The sequence below is a fragment of the Vigna umbellata genome, chromosome 1 (genome assembly GCF_029865625.1).
Source record: "Vigna umbellata cultivar VRB3 chromosome 1, Vumbellata_1.0, whole genome shotgun sequence".
In the NCBI taxonomy this organism is placed as follows: domain Eukaryota; kingdom Viridiplantae; phylum Streptophyta; class Magnoliopsida; order Fabales; family Fabaceae; genus Vigna; species Vigna umbellata.
Genome location: NC_142165.1, coordinates 26,853,899 through 26,870,863, shown reverse-complemented (window position 1 = coordinate 26,870,863; position 16,965 = coordinate 26,853,899). Strand labels below are relative to the sequence as shown.

Below are 16,965 nucleotides of genomic sequence, written 5' to 3'. Positions count from 1 at the left end.
TCACGAGAAATGAAAAACCACCTCTTGAAAATCGACAAGAAACAAAAACACTTCCCTTAAAAATCCTTAAGGGATGAATCAAGAATCCTAACAACAGTAATAGCACCTTATCACACAAGAACCCTCTTGGAAGAACTTAAAGTCACTCTTTTAGCACAAAGGTTAAACCAAAGCTTACTATAGTAGTCATTTAAAATTTTTCTTCCTTCCATCTGATTTAGCGGAATCAGGATGCACCGATGGTTTATGAACAAAACACTTTTTAGAAGGGAAAAGTGGCAAACAAACATAATATACTGAGTAACTCTATAATTGGAAAATTGATACAACAATAACGTCTGATAAAAGTTCATTTTACAGTGTTACTACTTCAGTAAATTAAATTATTCAACGTATTGGCCTTCTGCACGTAATAAGCCTCACTTTGCATGATAAACTTCAAATGGAAAAAACAAAATGATTAACAAAAAAATACAAAACCCTTCTCACCTCAACCTGCCCTATGCAAATGGGAAATGCTGGTAAAAAGATTAGTGTCCTTAGCCTATGAAGCATACAACTTTGTAAGTTCCTCATTAAAAGTCTTTTTTATTGCCTCCCTCTTGAGTTTGAGAGCAGCAGTAACAAGGCCAGACTCAGGGGTCCATGGATCAGAAAGCAATTTAATTTTTGAAGGAATCTCAAATTTCTCCAGATGAGCCTTCTTTCCCTCCTGCCAATAGTTTCATTAAGAGAACTTCTATTCTTAATATTTTTCACAATATTATATACAATTACGTGAGATAAAAAAAAGGAAGAGAGAAATGAGAAATAAGATGCGCTATTTGATAGAAAGGGATTGAAAATTTGAGGTTTAAGAAAATGTTAAAGGAATATTTTAACTCGTTCACAGACTAAGATAACAAAGGAGGAACACATGGAATGTTGATTCAAAGAATGTATGTATGCATACTAGAAAAAGAGCAAACCTTTTCTTTTAATTGTGAAATTTGGGACTCACACCAAACATAACTAATAACAGGGAACTAAGTGGGATATCTTTGGTGTAACGTATGTTACAAGATATAAAATCAAGAACTAATATCAAGTTAGAAATGAACTTTACAACCTAATATAAGCCCCTTTGTCTCCTAGGGACTTTTTATAACATGCAAATTTTATACAAGTAAACATCACCAAATCTGTATAAATATATAAAAAGGATGAAACACCAGCTACATAAATCTACACGGCATGTCTTTTTAACCACATAAGCAAAATCTTATAACTTTGCCTTCCTTGGCTTTTAGGTTACTTTTATCTTGGATAATCGGCTTGTAAAGGGAGGTTTACATCCACTTATATACTTTAAACTGACTTTATCACTAGTCAATATGAGACTTTCAATACACCTCCCTCACGCCGAGATATATACATTTTGTGTGTGGGATTAGACATCAATGGATGGTTCGGTAGTGGCTCAATAGCGGGTGAAATGATATGTCCAAAAAACATAAATCTCATTACGATAGACTCTAACTTATAGCTCTGATACCATGTTAAGAAATGAACTTTAAAACTAACTCAATCCCAAAAAATCGGCTTGTAAGGTGAAAGTCAATATGAGACTTTCAATACACCTCCCTCACGCTGAGATATATACATCTTGTGTGTGGGATTAAACATCAATGGATGGTCCGATAGTGGCTCGATAGCAAGTGGAATGATATGTCCAAAAAAAACATAAATCTCATTAGGATAGGCTCTAACTTATGGCTCTGATACCATATTAAAAAATGAACTTTAAGACTAACTCAATCTCAAAAAATCGGCTTGTAAGATGAAGTTTGCACCCATATATATACTCTAAATTAGTCTTATTTCTAGTTGACGACGTAAGACTTCCAACAATAATTATTGGTTGTTTTCTTTAACCATGCAGAAATTAGAAAATGCCATCTCAATTTGATCATTCTTATTGTCATGATAAAACGCCAAATCAATGACTTGGTTTAAATAGTATAAGTCAAGGATAGAGGACAGCACAATAAAATGTAAATGTCATGGTCACAATAAACACACAATTATGACCCTTTTGTAAAAGGAGGATCACTATTTTCCAGATGATAAAAGCTTTTCAAGACATTGAACAAGATGTATCATATTCATATTCAAAAGTGGCCCTACTCTATTTATAATAAAAGAAATATAGGCTAAACCCAAAATACAAATAAGGACTAATAACAAACAAACTAAAGATAAAAGATAAAGATAAGATAAAGATAATATATCTAACACTCCCTCTCAAGTTGATGCATACAAATCGTATGTACCAAGCTTGTTACCAATTTAATCAATAAAAAATTAGTGAAAATATTTGCTTTTGCACTCAAGTGACACCAAATTGTTAATGATTTGCGAAGACGACATAAAAGATGAAATATCAACCCAAAAGACCTCCTTGAGCAACAAATATGGGAGGTTGCTCCATATAAATTTCTTTTTGCAAATTGTCGTTGAAGAATGCATTATTGACATCCAATTGATAAAGAGTGCAAACAGAGGTTAACAAACAACTAATAACAGCTGTGGAGAATAATATTAAACCGCGGTGGACAACCGCGAAACTTCGACAAAGAAGATTACCATCAATAGCAGACAACAACAAACTGTAGGGACTAAATTGTCATTAGTAATTGATAGGGGCCTGCAATGGTGGACAACAACAAACTACAAGTACTAGATTGCCATCAGTAACGGATGGTGGCCTGGAGTGGTTGACAACGATAGACTGCAGGGACTAGATTGGACCACATAGAAACAGTGAAGGTAGAAGATCTGACTCTTCAAAAGAATGGTCTTCTTTATTCATCAAAGCACCTAGAAACAGACTCTCCCAGTGGTGAACATTGGTGGACAAGGCAACAAATAGTGGACAACAATGAAAAAGACTCTAGTAGAGAACTGAAATTAGGAGAGTAGGACTGAGGTACTCAGACATAGGTTTTGAAAGATAAAATTCTTAGGACTACTAGTCGAGACAATCAAAATCGTGTTATCATTAGTCAAATCTAGAACTTCGACTATGGCAACAGAGGGTGTCGGTGACACTGACAGCGGCGGTAGACGACAGTGCTGCTGGTTGCAACAGTAGACAGCACCGCCGACAGCGGTAGGTGTCGTGACAGAGGCGACAATTTGTTTTTTCTCAAAAGAATCTTAGGCTCTAGATACCATGTTGAATATAGTGAAAAAACTATGTATGAAATTAATCTCCCTCTTGTTGAATATATACATATTTATAATAGAAGAAATATGGACTAAGTCTAAAATACAAATAAGGGATAATAACAAACTAATTAAAAATAAAAGATAAAGATAATATATCTAATACTTCTCCTCAGGCTGGTATATACAAATCGTATGTACCAAGCTTGTTGCTAATATAATCAATAAAGACATAGTGAAAATATATGCTTCTACACTCAAGTGACACCAAATTGTTAACGAATATGACATAGAAAATAAAATATCAACCCAAAAGAGAGCATGTGAAATCCAAGTTGCAACTTTTAACCATTCCAGGTTTTTCGTGTACAAAATATGGTGTTACATGATTTGTTTTCTAAATTTGCATATGTGGTTGTTTGAATACAAGACAAACCCGAGATAAATTAGGACGTAACTCTAAAGTTAATTACAAAATTTGCTTTCGTTAACTTTTAAGTCTATAATGTATTATTGATTTAGACAAGTGTACTTCCTAGAATATGACATTAATTCCTAATCATTACCAATAGATTGTTAAGAGAATTTAGGAAAGTGGGCATACCTTTACAAGTGATGCATGCACCTCCTTCACAGTTTCTTCTTTTGCACACAGATCTAAAAAATTGACATATGAAATTCCTTGTTGTGAAGCCCATTCCTCCAATGTGAACTGAGAACCCACCACAAGTGCCACACAGTAACTGTGGAAAGGGTCAGCATGGACCATAATATTGTCCACAAAGGGACTAACAATAAGAGCTGCCTCAACCTGCATTTAATAAGTTGGTCATGTAGGAAAATGTTTTAGAATGGTGCATGGTGCATGCTACAAAGTTGTTGAAAAATATGCCTAAATACCTACAACATGAAGATGGGAATTTTAATTTCTCAGAAAGGAGTAATATTTTATCAAGTTATTTTAAGCATAGGATACACTTAGAATTTGAATTTCCCGTTACACTTTTAACTCCAGTATAGTGCCAGTAACACATTCTCTAACAAACCTTTTACTATTGGCTAAATTTTCTTAAAACTACAAATTTTAATGATTCTTACTTTCACAGTAATGGATTCCGATCTTGATCCTGCAGTTTTTTAAAAGTTTTAACCAACACTGGAATGAATGTTAAAAAGAGCATGTTTGAGAGTTTATTGCTAACACTAACAACTCTAAAAATTGCTAACACTAATAACACTAAAAAGAGAGCTTAGCAATAAAAGTATTAGTGGTCCTTTCAATAACACAACTTTTCCTTAAAAAAACAAAAAAGAAGTATTATCCATATATACCTTTCCCAAGGAGACATATTCTCCATGCTGCAGTTTAACAATGTCCTTTTTACGGTCAATGATTTCAAGGCATCCATCTGGATGAAATCTGCCAATGTCACCAGTGTAAAACCACCTCATGCCTCTTTCATCAACCTTCACAACAAGTACAAATTAATCTCTTCCTCCCCCCACATAAAAAAAGTGTAACAAAATACAGACAGACATTGGACAGAAAAAATGTGTAAGATGAAATCTTTCAAATTGACTAAACAGAACTTTTATGGCAATAGTGGAAAATCGGAAGTGATACATTATCCCAGTTTTTTCTCCCCAAAGAAAAATAACAGAAAAGACCATCGATACAAACCTTGTACGATTCATTCGTTTTTTCTTCATTTTTGAAATACCCTAGAGTGACATTTGGACCACCAATTACAATTTCTCCACGGGGCATTGGTGAGTCATTTGTTAAATATCCACCTTCAGGCCAGTTGATTAGCTGTGGTAAGAAAAGCAAATGTTCATTAGAAATACTCTTTCACGGATACCAGAAAGAAAAGTAAACTGCTATGATTAGATATCTAGAGTAGAAAATACATAATGATGACTCAATCTTGAGGCCCCTTTACATTGCACCATTATACAAGGAAGATCATAGATTTTATCTATTTCTATAAAATTTTACGAGCTACAAATCACCAATGACAACAAGATTGAAGAAAAAAGGGAAATAGTTGACATTCAATACATCCACTTTAGAGTTGTGAGAAGGCCTCCACAAAGTCGTAAAGTACATAGGTCACACTTGGAAACATTCAAACAGTACTTAAAAACATTTATGGATAGATTTGAAAATATTTTCTATTTTGATATATACATATAAAGTACAAACCTCAGATAGGTTAACTTTTTTGAGTGAGTAAAACCTAGGACCTCATGCATATACATCTCAAATCTCCTACCACGGGGTCAACTCTAGTAGTTCAAATAGGATACAATAACACCAGAAACATCTTTCAAAAAACTTAAGAAAAGGTACATGCTCACAAGTTACTTAAGACTAGAGCACTAGTTAAAAATGGTAGAAAATCAATGACAACCATGGTTATAAACAAGACCTTTTGTGAAAAGAAAATGGTAAAATGAGTATAGAAAGAGAACAAGCTTCCTATTCTAGTAATTTCTCCACTTGCTAAGAAATTTTACATAACGTGACTTAACAAGATTTACTCAAGATAGGTAACCCATGCATATATACACGACCGTGTTGAATGATCACCATCAAGAATTGTTATCCGAGTATGATTGTAAGGTTTTGTATTACTTCTCCTTATTAATGTAGCAAGGTCCATGCTATGACATTACTCCCCTCCCCATAAGCAAAAATAAAAAAAAAATGTGCCATTCAAGTTGCATGAAGATAAATTGATCTAATCTATAATTACCTTAATAAATGAGCATGGAAGAGGTGGTCCAACACGACCAACAGAAGTGTCATCAACATCAGAGAATGTCCCACCAGCACAAGTCTCTGTAAGACCATATCCTTGACCGATTGGAGCACTGAATATGACCATACATATATGAAAAAATATAATAATGGAAATGCAAAAAGGCAAAAAAGCACTGGAGTAGAAACTAGTAACATTTCCTTTTGTGGAACACTCAAAAGTGAATGAAGTAATTTATCCTTTAGAAGGTCATTCCACACATAACACATACATCGAATTTTAAAAGGAAAAATGCTGGCCCACAAAAGATTCAATTTTTCTTTGTTTACGGCAACTATCAAGGTCAATTACAACTTCCAGAAGTTACGTTTGAAATTTTCATCACAAGCCTCCCTATCTAGATTACATACTCTTTCATAATATTCTGACTTGTGTTGGTTCAGATTGTTTTGGGAGAAAATATAAAACATTCGTTTCTCTAAAATAAGAAGTGAGAAATCATTACAAGGTTGATAGAACAGTATCCTAATATTTATTAAGTCTGATCCTCAAGTTGGTCCTCTAGGCTTAAAGTTCTAATGGTCAACCAGTATAGTAAAATAAATGGTCAAAACTTATCACAAGTTTCACCACACCACCTAAAACATGAACAATAATTGTTGGGTATCCAAGTGTGAGTCCAAGTCCCACATTTGATAGAATTGAGAAAGTAGGACAGTATATAAAGATAAAAGACCCATTAACCCATTGCCTTAAGGTTTTGGGTAAAGAGTGGTGTCGATCCCTTGTATAGTTGGCTCAGATGTTATTGGTGTTTGTGCAACCCACATGGAACTTCCTCCTCGATAGACCCAACAGTGGTATCAGAGCCAACAGTGGTATCAGAGCCAACAGTGGTATCAGAGCCAACAGTGGTATCAGAGCCGATGGTTTGTCTTGATGACCGGCTCGGACGAGTATAAGCAAGCTCCGTTAAGATACGGCCCTTGGAAAGGGCTACTCGCGGTTGTGGTTAGTTGGGAATGCTTCCGCTGGAGGGGGAGTCTACCTATGTGGAAGAGACTCACCCTTGAGGGGGAGATGTTGGGTATCCAAATGAGTCCAAGTCTCACATTGGATAGAATTGAGAAAGTAGAGCAGTATATAAAGATGAAAGACCCATTACCTTAAGGTTTTAGATAAAGAGTGGTGTCGATCCCTTGTATAGTTGGCTCAGATGTTATTGGTGTTTGTGTAACCCACGGGTAACCTCCTCCTCGATAGACCCAACAATAATATCTCTTCAAAGTTAAAGATAAGCTAATATTTGACATGTCTATGCATGATGCAATTTAATACAATGGTTATGTTTTGGAGAATATTTCTTTCTCTTTTGATTAGCTTGTAAAATAGGGTTTTTTTCAATCGACACTTATTTTATATGGATTTCAACTTTGGAAAGATTGGCTAGATTTGAGTTGATTTGTCTTTCATGTATAGCACGAATGGTGAGAACCAGAAAAAGAAGTCTTCAATTAAAGAAGAAATTGGAGAACAAGATCTCAAGAAGACAAATTAAAGAATATAAAAATGTAATAAATTTAGAAGAAAGTATCCCACATGAAAAACGTAGCTTGAAAATAGGCCTAGGTTAGAATAGCTTGTTTGGTTTTTAGAATAAGTCTAACCTAGGGTAGAATAAAAAAACCCTGAGTGTATATGTTAGGAGCAATCCCAAACACTCCTTAAAGGCTTGTAGTGCAATAAAAGAGCACATCCTCTTCATTTAAAATCACACCTTTTTATAATAGAATACACTTTAACTTGAAAACTTGAGAGTGAAGTTCTTTTGTGAGAAGAATGAGCTTGGTTGAGTTTTCCCAAGATCCTCTCTTCTTGTCTTCTTGGACTCTTCAAGAAGAGTCTCAAGAGACCCTCAAGGATCTTAGCCACCCTACCCGTAGACCCTAGGGTGTGTACACCTCTAATAAGAAAATTCTTGAAAAAGAAAATGAATTTTATTATTTTCTTTCATGTCTATTACATTCACCTTATCTCTATTTGTAACAATCTAATCTTCTAAAAAAGGGAAATAAGAAAACAATATACTGAAAAATAAACTAGAAGATCCTACAGATATTTTCTCTAATGAGGAAGATTCTATAGATATTTTCTCTAATTAGGAAGGTTTTCCTCTAATTACAACATAAATACTCCATCCTTCCTCACTCCTTTTCCATTTCCACTTGCACTATCATTGATTGTCTTATTCATTCCATTCTTGCATCTAATTGTGTAATCTTGTGAGATTCCACCCTTCTACCTTTTCCACATCCTTTAGCCATCAAGATACACCCCAAAAGCATAAACACCATTTGCCATATACACCATCCACCAACACTCACCAATACCCCATACCTAGACTATTTGGCCATTCCTTTCTGCAACAAAACCCTATAAAAAAGATGGCCAAAAAGATCCAATCATCTTCCAAGACTTTCTTGGAAGCTTGTTTCTCTTTTGTGTCTTGGGTTCTTGGGGACTTCTAGTGGACTTTCCTGGTCAGGAGCCTTGAGAGGACCTCATCATCAATGAGCTTTTGTGTTTTTGATGTTCTTGGTTTCTCTCAGGAAAATGTCTTACCCTCTACACTTTTTCACTCATTTTTATTCCAAAATAAAATTAATTTTTATTTATTTCAAAGATAATGCATACATGTAATGACAAGACTGACCCGAGACAAATGTTGATGAACTTCTGGGTATCACCAGAAAGGGGAGCACCACCAGATAGTATAAAACGGATTCGGCCGCCCAGAATAGCTCGGACCTTTTTGAACACAAGAAAATCCCAAAGAGCCTTTTCCAAACCCCAAGCTCCAAGCCAACTACCATTAACTGCTTGCATCCTCCGGGCATAGGCTAAATAAAACAATTTCTTTGGCAATCCTCCTGTTGCATTTACCTGCATTGACAAGCTTTTAAGTCCTCAATCTCACCCAACTAGACCATGTTTGGATAAACTTTTCTATAAATAGCTTTAAGAGATAAAACTAAGATAAAATGCATTGAACTTCTCAAGCTAAAATTAACTCATACAGTTTAGTTTCTCGAGAAGCTATATAAAAACTAGAACTTTTATATATGTAAAGTGTATCAGTTGATTTTGGCTAATGCAAAAAGCTCAATTCATTTTACCTTCTTTTGTATTCTTCTATATGAGCAAGAAAAGTTCATCCAAACAATGCAACTAGCTTTCTAACATACATGTACCCTTGACGTGTTCAATGTAGGAGTGCAATCACACAAGTCACAAATCAAAGTACCTTCTTGAACACTCCATCACGAACACGATCAAGAATTGCTGGTACAGCTGCCATTAGAGTTGGACTCAGTGCAGTAGCATCCCCCTTTGTTCCTTTCTTAATCTTGTTTGATGTGTCAGTAAGGGTCAAAGGAGATCCATATCCTATAGGAACTCCAACAGCTGCCATCAAATTCTAACTTGTATGCAAGTTTGTTAAAACATGAAATAAAGGAGAACAGAAGAAATTAATATGGAAATAAAATCAATGCCCTTAAAAAAGAAATATTCATAGAATGTATTCAAGAACACTGTATTCACATACCTCAGCTGCTAATTCTAAGATATGAGCCATCGGCAAGTATGCAAGATATATATCCTTGGTCCCAATATCGGGAACAATGGTCATGACAGCAGAGAGTGTAGCTAAGACATTGCCATGTGTCATCATCACACCCTGTGCAAAAGAAAGATTAAAGAAATAGCAAAATAACATTAAGGTTAAACTACTTGTTTGAGCCTAGTTGTTTCCATTTTAAGTTTTAGTCCTTGTACAAGAAAACTGAAAAGTTTAGACCACGCCTAGTTTTTTTGTGAGAGCAGATCATTTATGTGGCGGTTTCACTGTCAGAAATTGTTTTCTAATGCTAGTAAAAAGGACCAAAACTAACTTTTTGTTCGTGCACAGGAACTAAAACTTTAGTTTTCTTGAGCAGAGGCTAAAACTTAAAACGAGGGAAACTATAAGAGCAAGTGAATAACTTAACCCAGTATAAATAAGAGAATAAAAAGGGAACAAAAAGAAGCCAAGAAAACATATTTTAGACAGTCTAAAACACTGTGTAGAGCAGTCAATCAAGTAAAAGGATACAAGAAATTGAAATTGGGAGAGCTACACATCTCAAAGATGCTTCTGACCTTGGGTAATCCCGTACTTCCACTTGTATACATTATAACTGCAACATCTGCTGAAAGTGGTAAATCAGCTTCAACAGGGTTTTCTCTGCCAAGTCTCTCAACCTCAGAGAACGAAGTGATTGTCCAGTTATATGCAATAGAAGAGGCATCAGATGGGATATCATCATCCATGCAAATCACACGTTTCACTGTGTCAAGTTGTCCACTTATATTTACTAGTGTTTTCATTTCTTTTCGCCCACAAATTACTGTTGTAACCTCTGTCTGGAAAAGGTTTTTGAAAGTGAGTTCGTACCAAAACAAAGAGCACACAAACTTAAACAAGGCAAACACAAACATTTCAGCAAACCATATTAAGTTCTAGAAAGTAAAAAACAACTGTGAGAACAAGCCCTGGCTATATAAACAACTTTACGAGACAGATTCAATTTTCCGAAGCTCAATAAACTAAAAATGCTAGAACTTATTGGTTGAGGAAATGTGTGATGTTCAAGTTTGCTCACCAAAAAATTGTGGACAATAACATAGTTTATTTCTTTAGAAAACCTACAAACTAACTACAGCCTTGTGTTAGTTGCTTATATAATGCCACCTCATGATGTAGCCAAAATTTGTTTGGTGCACTGAATTGAAGAGGATTTAGAAATTGCAAGAAGCATTTTATACATTGACATTTGCTGTGAAATAGAATTGTGTTCATGACATTCTAGTACTCTACCAGATAGCCAGTCATTGATTGCTACTGTGCATTTCCTAGCAAAGTTATTAGTTAACATACATCAAAAGAGGCTGGCCATATTGCTTTAGAAATTTAATCACACCTCTTTCCTTTTTTTTCTCATATGTCATATACGTGACAAGTGCTAAAAAATTGATCCATCGTATATATACAATCAAACGTGGCAAACTCGTATTATCCAAGGGTAAGATCCACTGGATTGTGATGAGGGTATACAGCAATTAGCAGAACATCCCAGGCATAGATGTGTGAGAAATAAGAGACAAAAGAGGAGTAACAAAAACCTCATTCAATGAATATGATAAAGCTTCCTCTCCCAATGATGCATACATAGTAACTACTGTCACATTTCGCCTGAAACAACCCTGAAGAAGCAAAAAGAGGGAAAGAAAAACCATGTCAAGTTATTTCCCCCTTATTATAGGGAAGAGTTATCGGTACATATTATCCTTCCTATGCAAAGAAGTTGTTTTCACATTGCAGTTCATGACAATTGATATCAAAGTGCAACTTTACCCATGGACCAAGTGTAACCTTCTTTAAATGTCACGAAGGTGTAGTTTCTTTCTATCTTGCAAAACTTTAAAGACAGATTTTATATTTCTTAAGTAAGTTTTTCCAATCAAATTTCCCACTTGATAAATAAAAGAATGGCGATGACTCTAATGTGCAAAAAAACAATTCCAGCATTACCATAGAAGTGTGACCAGTTCGTGTGTAGTGAATGAAATAAGTAAAAATTAAATAATTGCCACCAACATTTCATCGAGTAGAAAATAAATAAATAAAAATTCACAAACATGAGGTGTTAGAATCAAAATGAAAGTGTGTTCAAGTCAATAAATTTCTGCAGATATAAAATGTCAAGCGTAAACCTATATTTTTATAATTACGTAAATCTAATCTTACTCATTTTTACACAAAACATCCTATCTTACTTAATTACTTAATAAATTTAAATATTTTCCAGAAAACTGCCTCAGATACATTTTATTTTCCATACTTTTCAATTTCGTGAACTTAATCCCATAACTTTTTGCAAAAAATTCATTTTTCTACCATCTTAATAATAGAATTTTAATTTATCCTTGAATTTAATATTTCACAAAAATCTTGATGTAACATGACACCATTGTCATAACATTTATAAGACCGACACTTTAGTATGTTATCATCACATTAATATTTCTTATCAAACAAAAGATGTTAAATAAAAGTGTACACTTAAATTCGTAGAAAAAGCAAATCCAAAAAAGAGTTTAACCAGACAGCAGAACCTGAAGAGCCATAAACCACTCTTGGCGCGTGTCAGCGAAGATGGCGGCGCGTTCCTCCCTGGCATGTCCGAGGAAGGCTAACCCGGAAGCGAAGCTCGAAACGACATCGAAGACCGTATCGTAGGAGAGCCAGCCGTAGTCTCCCAAGTGAAGCTTCTCGAACGACCTGCCGTCGGGGCTGCTCTCCACTTCCCTCGCCAGCACCACGCGCGTGCCAAGGAGGAGCCTCTCCGCATGCGTTTTGCACGCCTCTTCGAAGAGCTCTGCGAGCGTGGCAACGCCTTCCCACGCGCTCTGGACCGGTGACTCAAACCGGCTGTTTCGGACAACCAGACCGGCCTCGCCGCCGGTTTGGACCGGAACGCCGCGTCTTTTGGGAGGATTCTTGTTGCGTACGAGAAGCGTGACGAGGAGAGGGAGTATGACTCCAAAAATGTAGGGACTCATGGTGTGCGTGTGTGTGTGTGTGTGTGAGAGAGAGAGAGAGAGGCTTAAATTAAGTAAACGGAAGAGAAGAGAGAGAGAGAGAAGAGAGTGTAGCTTTGGGGAGAACGATGCAGTGAACGTCGTTGGAGTTTCAGTAGGGAACGAGTTCCCCAACTTGATTTGGCACAAGTGCTTTCAGATTTGTTTTGTCGTCAACTTTTCTTTTCTGTTCGTTGGTTTTCCTTGGATTAGGTTGCCAACGTGGAAACAGATGCCTACCCGCAAAAGCGGAGAATAATGGAAAGGAAATTATTATTCCACCAAATTACACTACTAAAGTCTCCAAAAATTCTTTCCTTCTTTTTTTTAATTTAATTTTTATAACATTTTTTAAAGACATATTACAGCTGTCGAATAATGACGGTAATCACGGTAATTTTTTTACACAAATTGTTTTTACGCTTCTTACGTAATTTCACTCTATATATATATATATATATATATATATATATATATATATATATATATATATTGATTTTAGTGAGGAAAAAGTAATTAATTTGAAATAAATTAAAAATAAGAAAATTAATTGCACGTTAGAAACTGAAAATATCGGTTTTTGCACCAAACTAGGCATATTTGCCTATAATATTACCAAAATGGGCAAATTCAACCAAATTTACGAAAATGGGGAAGTCGTGGGGGGCCCAAACGACTTCAAATGAAGAAGTCGTGCCCCCCCTGCACGACTTCACACTGTTCATAGCAACAGTGTTGAAGTTGTGCACCCAAAAAACGACTTCAAGACCTTGTAATCGATTACAATGTAATGGTAATCGATTACAGAGTGTTGAAATCATGACCACCCTGCACGACTTCAAATTTGTATGCCACCAAAAGCATTGGTAATCGATTACAAAACATGTGTAATCGATTACCAGGTTGTTTTGGTGCAAGGCAGAAGAGGACGCTCGTCCAGCCAGGCAGAGAGAACGCTCGTCCAGAAAGCTAAGAGAACGTTCGTCCATCTAGCTAAGAGGACGCTCGTCGAGATGCGCTCAGTGGACGCTCGACAGGAGAATTGGACGCTCGTCCATTTTCAGTGAACGCTCGTCCACATACAGATCGTCCGCGCCCGGGCGCGATTTTTCCAGAAAGTTTCACGCAAGAGTGCTTCTTCCAACATAACCCACCTGGTAATCGATTACCAAAATGGCGTCATCGATTACCAGTACGTTTTCTGCCTTCACATTTCCAGTCTTGCAGGGGTCAAGATTTCAACATTGTGTAATCGATTACCAAAAAATGGTAATCGATTACAGGACCCAAAAGTCGTTTTTGGGGTGCACGACTTCAACACTGTTGCTATGAACAGTGTGAAGTCGTGCAGGGGGGCACGACTTCTTCATTTGAAGTCGTTTGGACCCCCCACGACTTCACTTTTAGTCAATTTTTGCCTACTTTGGTAATAAATACCACACTTTTGCCTACTTTGGTAACAAAGCCGAAAATATCAGTCAAATTAATTTTTTTTAGAAAAAACTTAAGTTACAATTATTTAAAATGAAAAAAGGTTTGATGTTAAATTTGTATATATAGTCAAAAATCAATTTAATATATAAAATTGTTAATATAATTGTAACGTGAGAATTCAAAATATGAAATATTCATTACAATTTAAAAAACTTTAAAGGAATAATGTAAGTCATTCAATTTGGTAGTTAAAGTGCATTTTGTTCACACCCTAGCAGTAAATAGCTATTCAGTTAGGATGGTAAAAACGAATCTACGTCCTTCGTTTAAACTCGATTCAATAATTGTTTGTCAAAAATGACTCAGATTATATTAACTTGCCAAATGAAAATGGATTAAATTTACAATCTAGTCTAACTCCTTAAGTTATCATTTAGATTGTTTCAAATACTGGTCGAGTTGTTTTAGACATTGACTGAGTTGTATCAGACTTTGGTCGAATTTTGGTCGAATTGTCGGACTGTGTTAATATGAACTGTCACGGCATTGGTTCAATTTTCTTTTTATGATGTCAAGCTGCTAGCACGACTAACCCATGAGGTTGGCCTGCTAGGTTGTCGGGCTTGGCGGGTTGGTTCAGGCTCCAAAATTGAAAACGTTGTCCCAGCCTACCTTTTTTGACCAAGCTAGCAGGCTTACCCGTCGAGCTTGGCCCTTTTCGCCATTCCTATCAGTGATGGTTTGTAGAGGAGAAGACTTCACATGTGGAGCATTGGTCGTGCATCTTGTAGAGTACTCGTTCATGATTGTATGTTCGAGGTAGTTGGATTTGCACACGTGGTTAGAGGGTTGTTGATTAGAAGGAGGTTAGTTGCTTAAGGAATATGTATGACTTCTTCTTTGGGGTTTCATATTCCTTAGGGTTGCTTACAAGATCAAGATAACAGAAAATCATCTTTCTCTAAATTCTTCTTCATAAGATGTGTGAACACAAAAACGTACATTTGCTTAGGTCCTTAATAATGTGTGTAATATTCATTTGTCCCAATTACTTACTCCTTGCATGGCGTATTTTTGTTAACAAAAGGGATAAACCTCATCCACATTTACCTTTAATATGTTATTACTTAATTATGACTTATCTTGCTACTTACATGGATATGTGAGCATCTCATTCCATAGTATAGTGTTGGTCGAGATGTTTTGAACCCTCTGATTTATGTGGACATGTAAGTTGAGGTGTCTTCCTCCTCGACCTATTAGTATAATTATATTCACTATTATCAGCTATACGTAGGATATCATTAAAAAAACTAAAGAAAAAAAAATTAGAACAAAAATTAGAAATTGAAAAACTATTATGATGACACTTGTATATTCTACTAACTTTTTTTATATAGAATTAAGAGAAAATAAATAATGTAATTAAAGTATTTTTATAAAACATTGTCAGAACCCTTAAAAACCCTGAGTTAGTGGAAGCCAGGTGTAGGTGCAAGGGTTCTGAAATTCAGAAAGTGGAAGACAGGTGTGGGATGCAAAGTGGACGATCGATTTTGACGATAGTTTATAAGTTAAGTTTGCAAAATTCGTGCCATTTTTCTGCATGCACCATTCTCTTCCAAATATTCTGAGTTCTTCATTTCTCCTACTTCTCTCTACAATCTTCTTCTTCTTCTCTCTAAGAATTCTCATCTTTTTCTTCTTCCAATCTTTAATCAGACCACGTTTGAGTCTTCCTGGTGTCAGGAGCTTTCTTTTGCACCGATCAAGTTGCTGGTTTGAGCTGGTAAGTTCATTCCTCTCTTAGAACTGTTGTTTTCTGGTACATGCAAACCAAGTTTTTGGTTTCATGAGTTATCATTTCATTCTGAACACACTTTTGGTCTTTTGATTGGTTTAGTTTCATAAATCTTGATCCGTAGGATTCTAAGATTTCTGGTGGTGAGCTATTATATTCAAACTATGAGCTTTCGGCTAAGTTTAAGAGGTAAGGGAAGCTTATATAATTTGATTATGATTCTTGTTCTAAATGGTTGTATGTTTGTCTGATCATTTGATGAATATGGAGTATGGGTGTTACTGCATGTTTGTTTGAATGAGGGGATAATTTATAAATGATGTGAACTGGGTTGAGATAGTGTTTGATCTTTAGTCTGCAACATTTTGCGTAATTCTGTGTTTGTCACCGAGAGTCATTATTGACCGTTCGGTTTTTCATTTGGGTATTTGGTTTGAACTAGATTCTTCTTCTGTAGAGAATTTCAGTTAATGACCGATCGGTGTTTCTCTTAGTACTCTGGTAAATAAGCGTTTGGTCTAAGTATAGTTTTCTCTTTGTAAATTAGCTTAGTTAAGGTATTCTATAATATCTAAAATTGTAGATATTATAATTATCCTTTATTAAAAATAAGTGTTACATAATGGTATTAGATATATCTATACTCCTTCATTCTTGGTATAAACTAAGTAGTGCTCGGTCTTAAATCCGGCGCTCGGTCTCAGCGATGCTCGGTTTTAATCCAAGCGCTCGGTCTCATCATAATACTCAATTATATTTTTTGGAATAAAAGTGTTCGACCCTCGTTTGTAGTGTTCGGTTTAAACTCTTAGGTCTCAGATAAAAACTTTCATAATCTTTTGTTAGGTTTAATTATATGTATTCTATAGTATTCCATACATTCCTTGAGTTCTGTTAGTAAAGACCTTTCGGTCAAAATGGTTGAGTATCTAGGAAACATTCCTTATTATTATAAGTGTTAGGCTTCTGATGAGTCTTGTCTCGTATGGGTCGTTCGGTCTTGTTCCGTGGATTAGTGAAAGACCGCTCGGTCTTACACTAAGTGTTCGGTTATGATAATCTAAACAATATTCTCTT

At 35.6% G+C, this 16,965-nt stretch overlaps 1 protein-coding gene across 1 annotated transcript; it reads right to left on the bottom strand.

Moving 5' to 3' along the window:
• Positions 1–276: 276 nt before the first annotated feature.
• On the bottom strand, positions 277–12,866 carry LOC148205027 (long chain acyl-CoA synthetase 9, chloroplastic-like). Its single transcript, XM_088102185.1, has 11 exons — positions 12,189–12,866; positions 11,196–11,276; positions 10,173–10,436; positions 9,580–9,711; positions 9,277–9,450; positions 8,686–8,915; positions 5,967–6,084; positions 4,889–5,020; positions 4,540–4,674; positions 3,812–4,018; positions 277–712 (listed from the first exon to the last, which is right to left on the bottom strand). The coding sequence occupies exons 1-11, from the start codon at positions 12,633–12,635 to the stop codon at positions 545–547; spliced, it is 2,088 nt and encodes a 695-aa protein (XP_087958311.1). The 5' UTR covers positions 12,636–12,866; the 3' UTR covers positions 277–544.
• Positions 12,867–16,965: the final 4,099 nt, after the last annotated feature.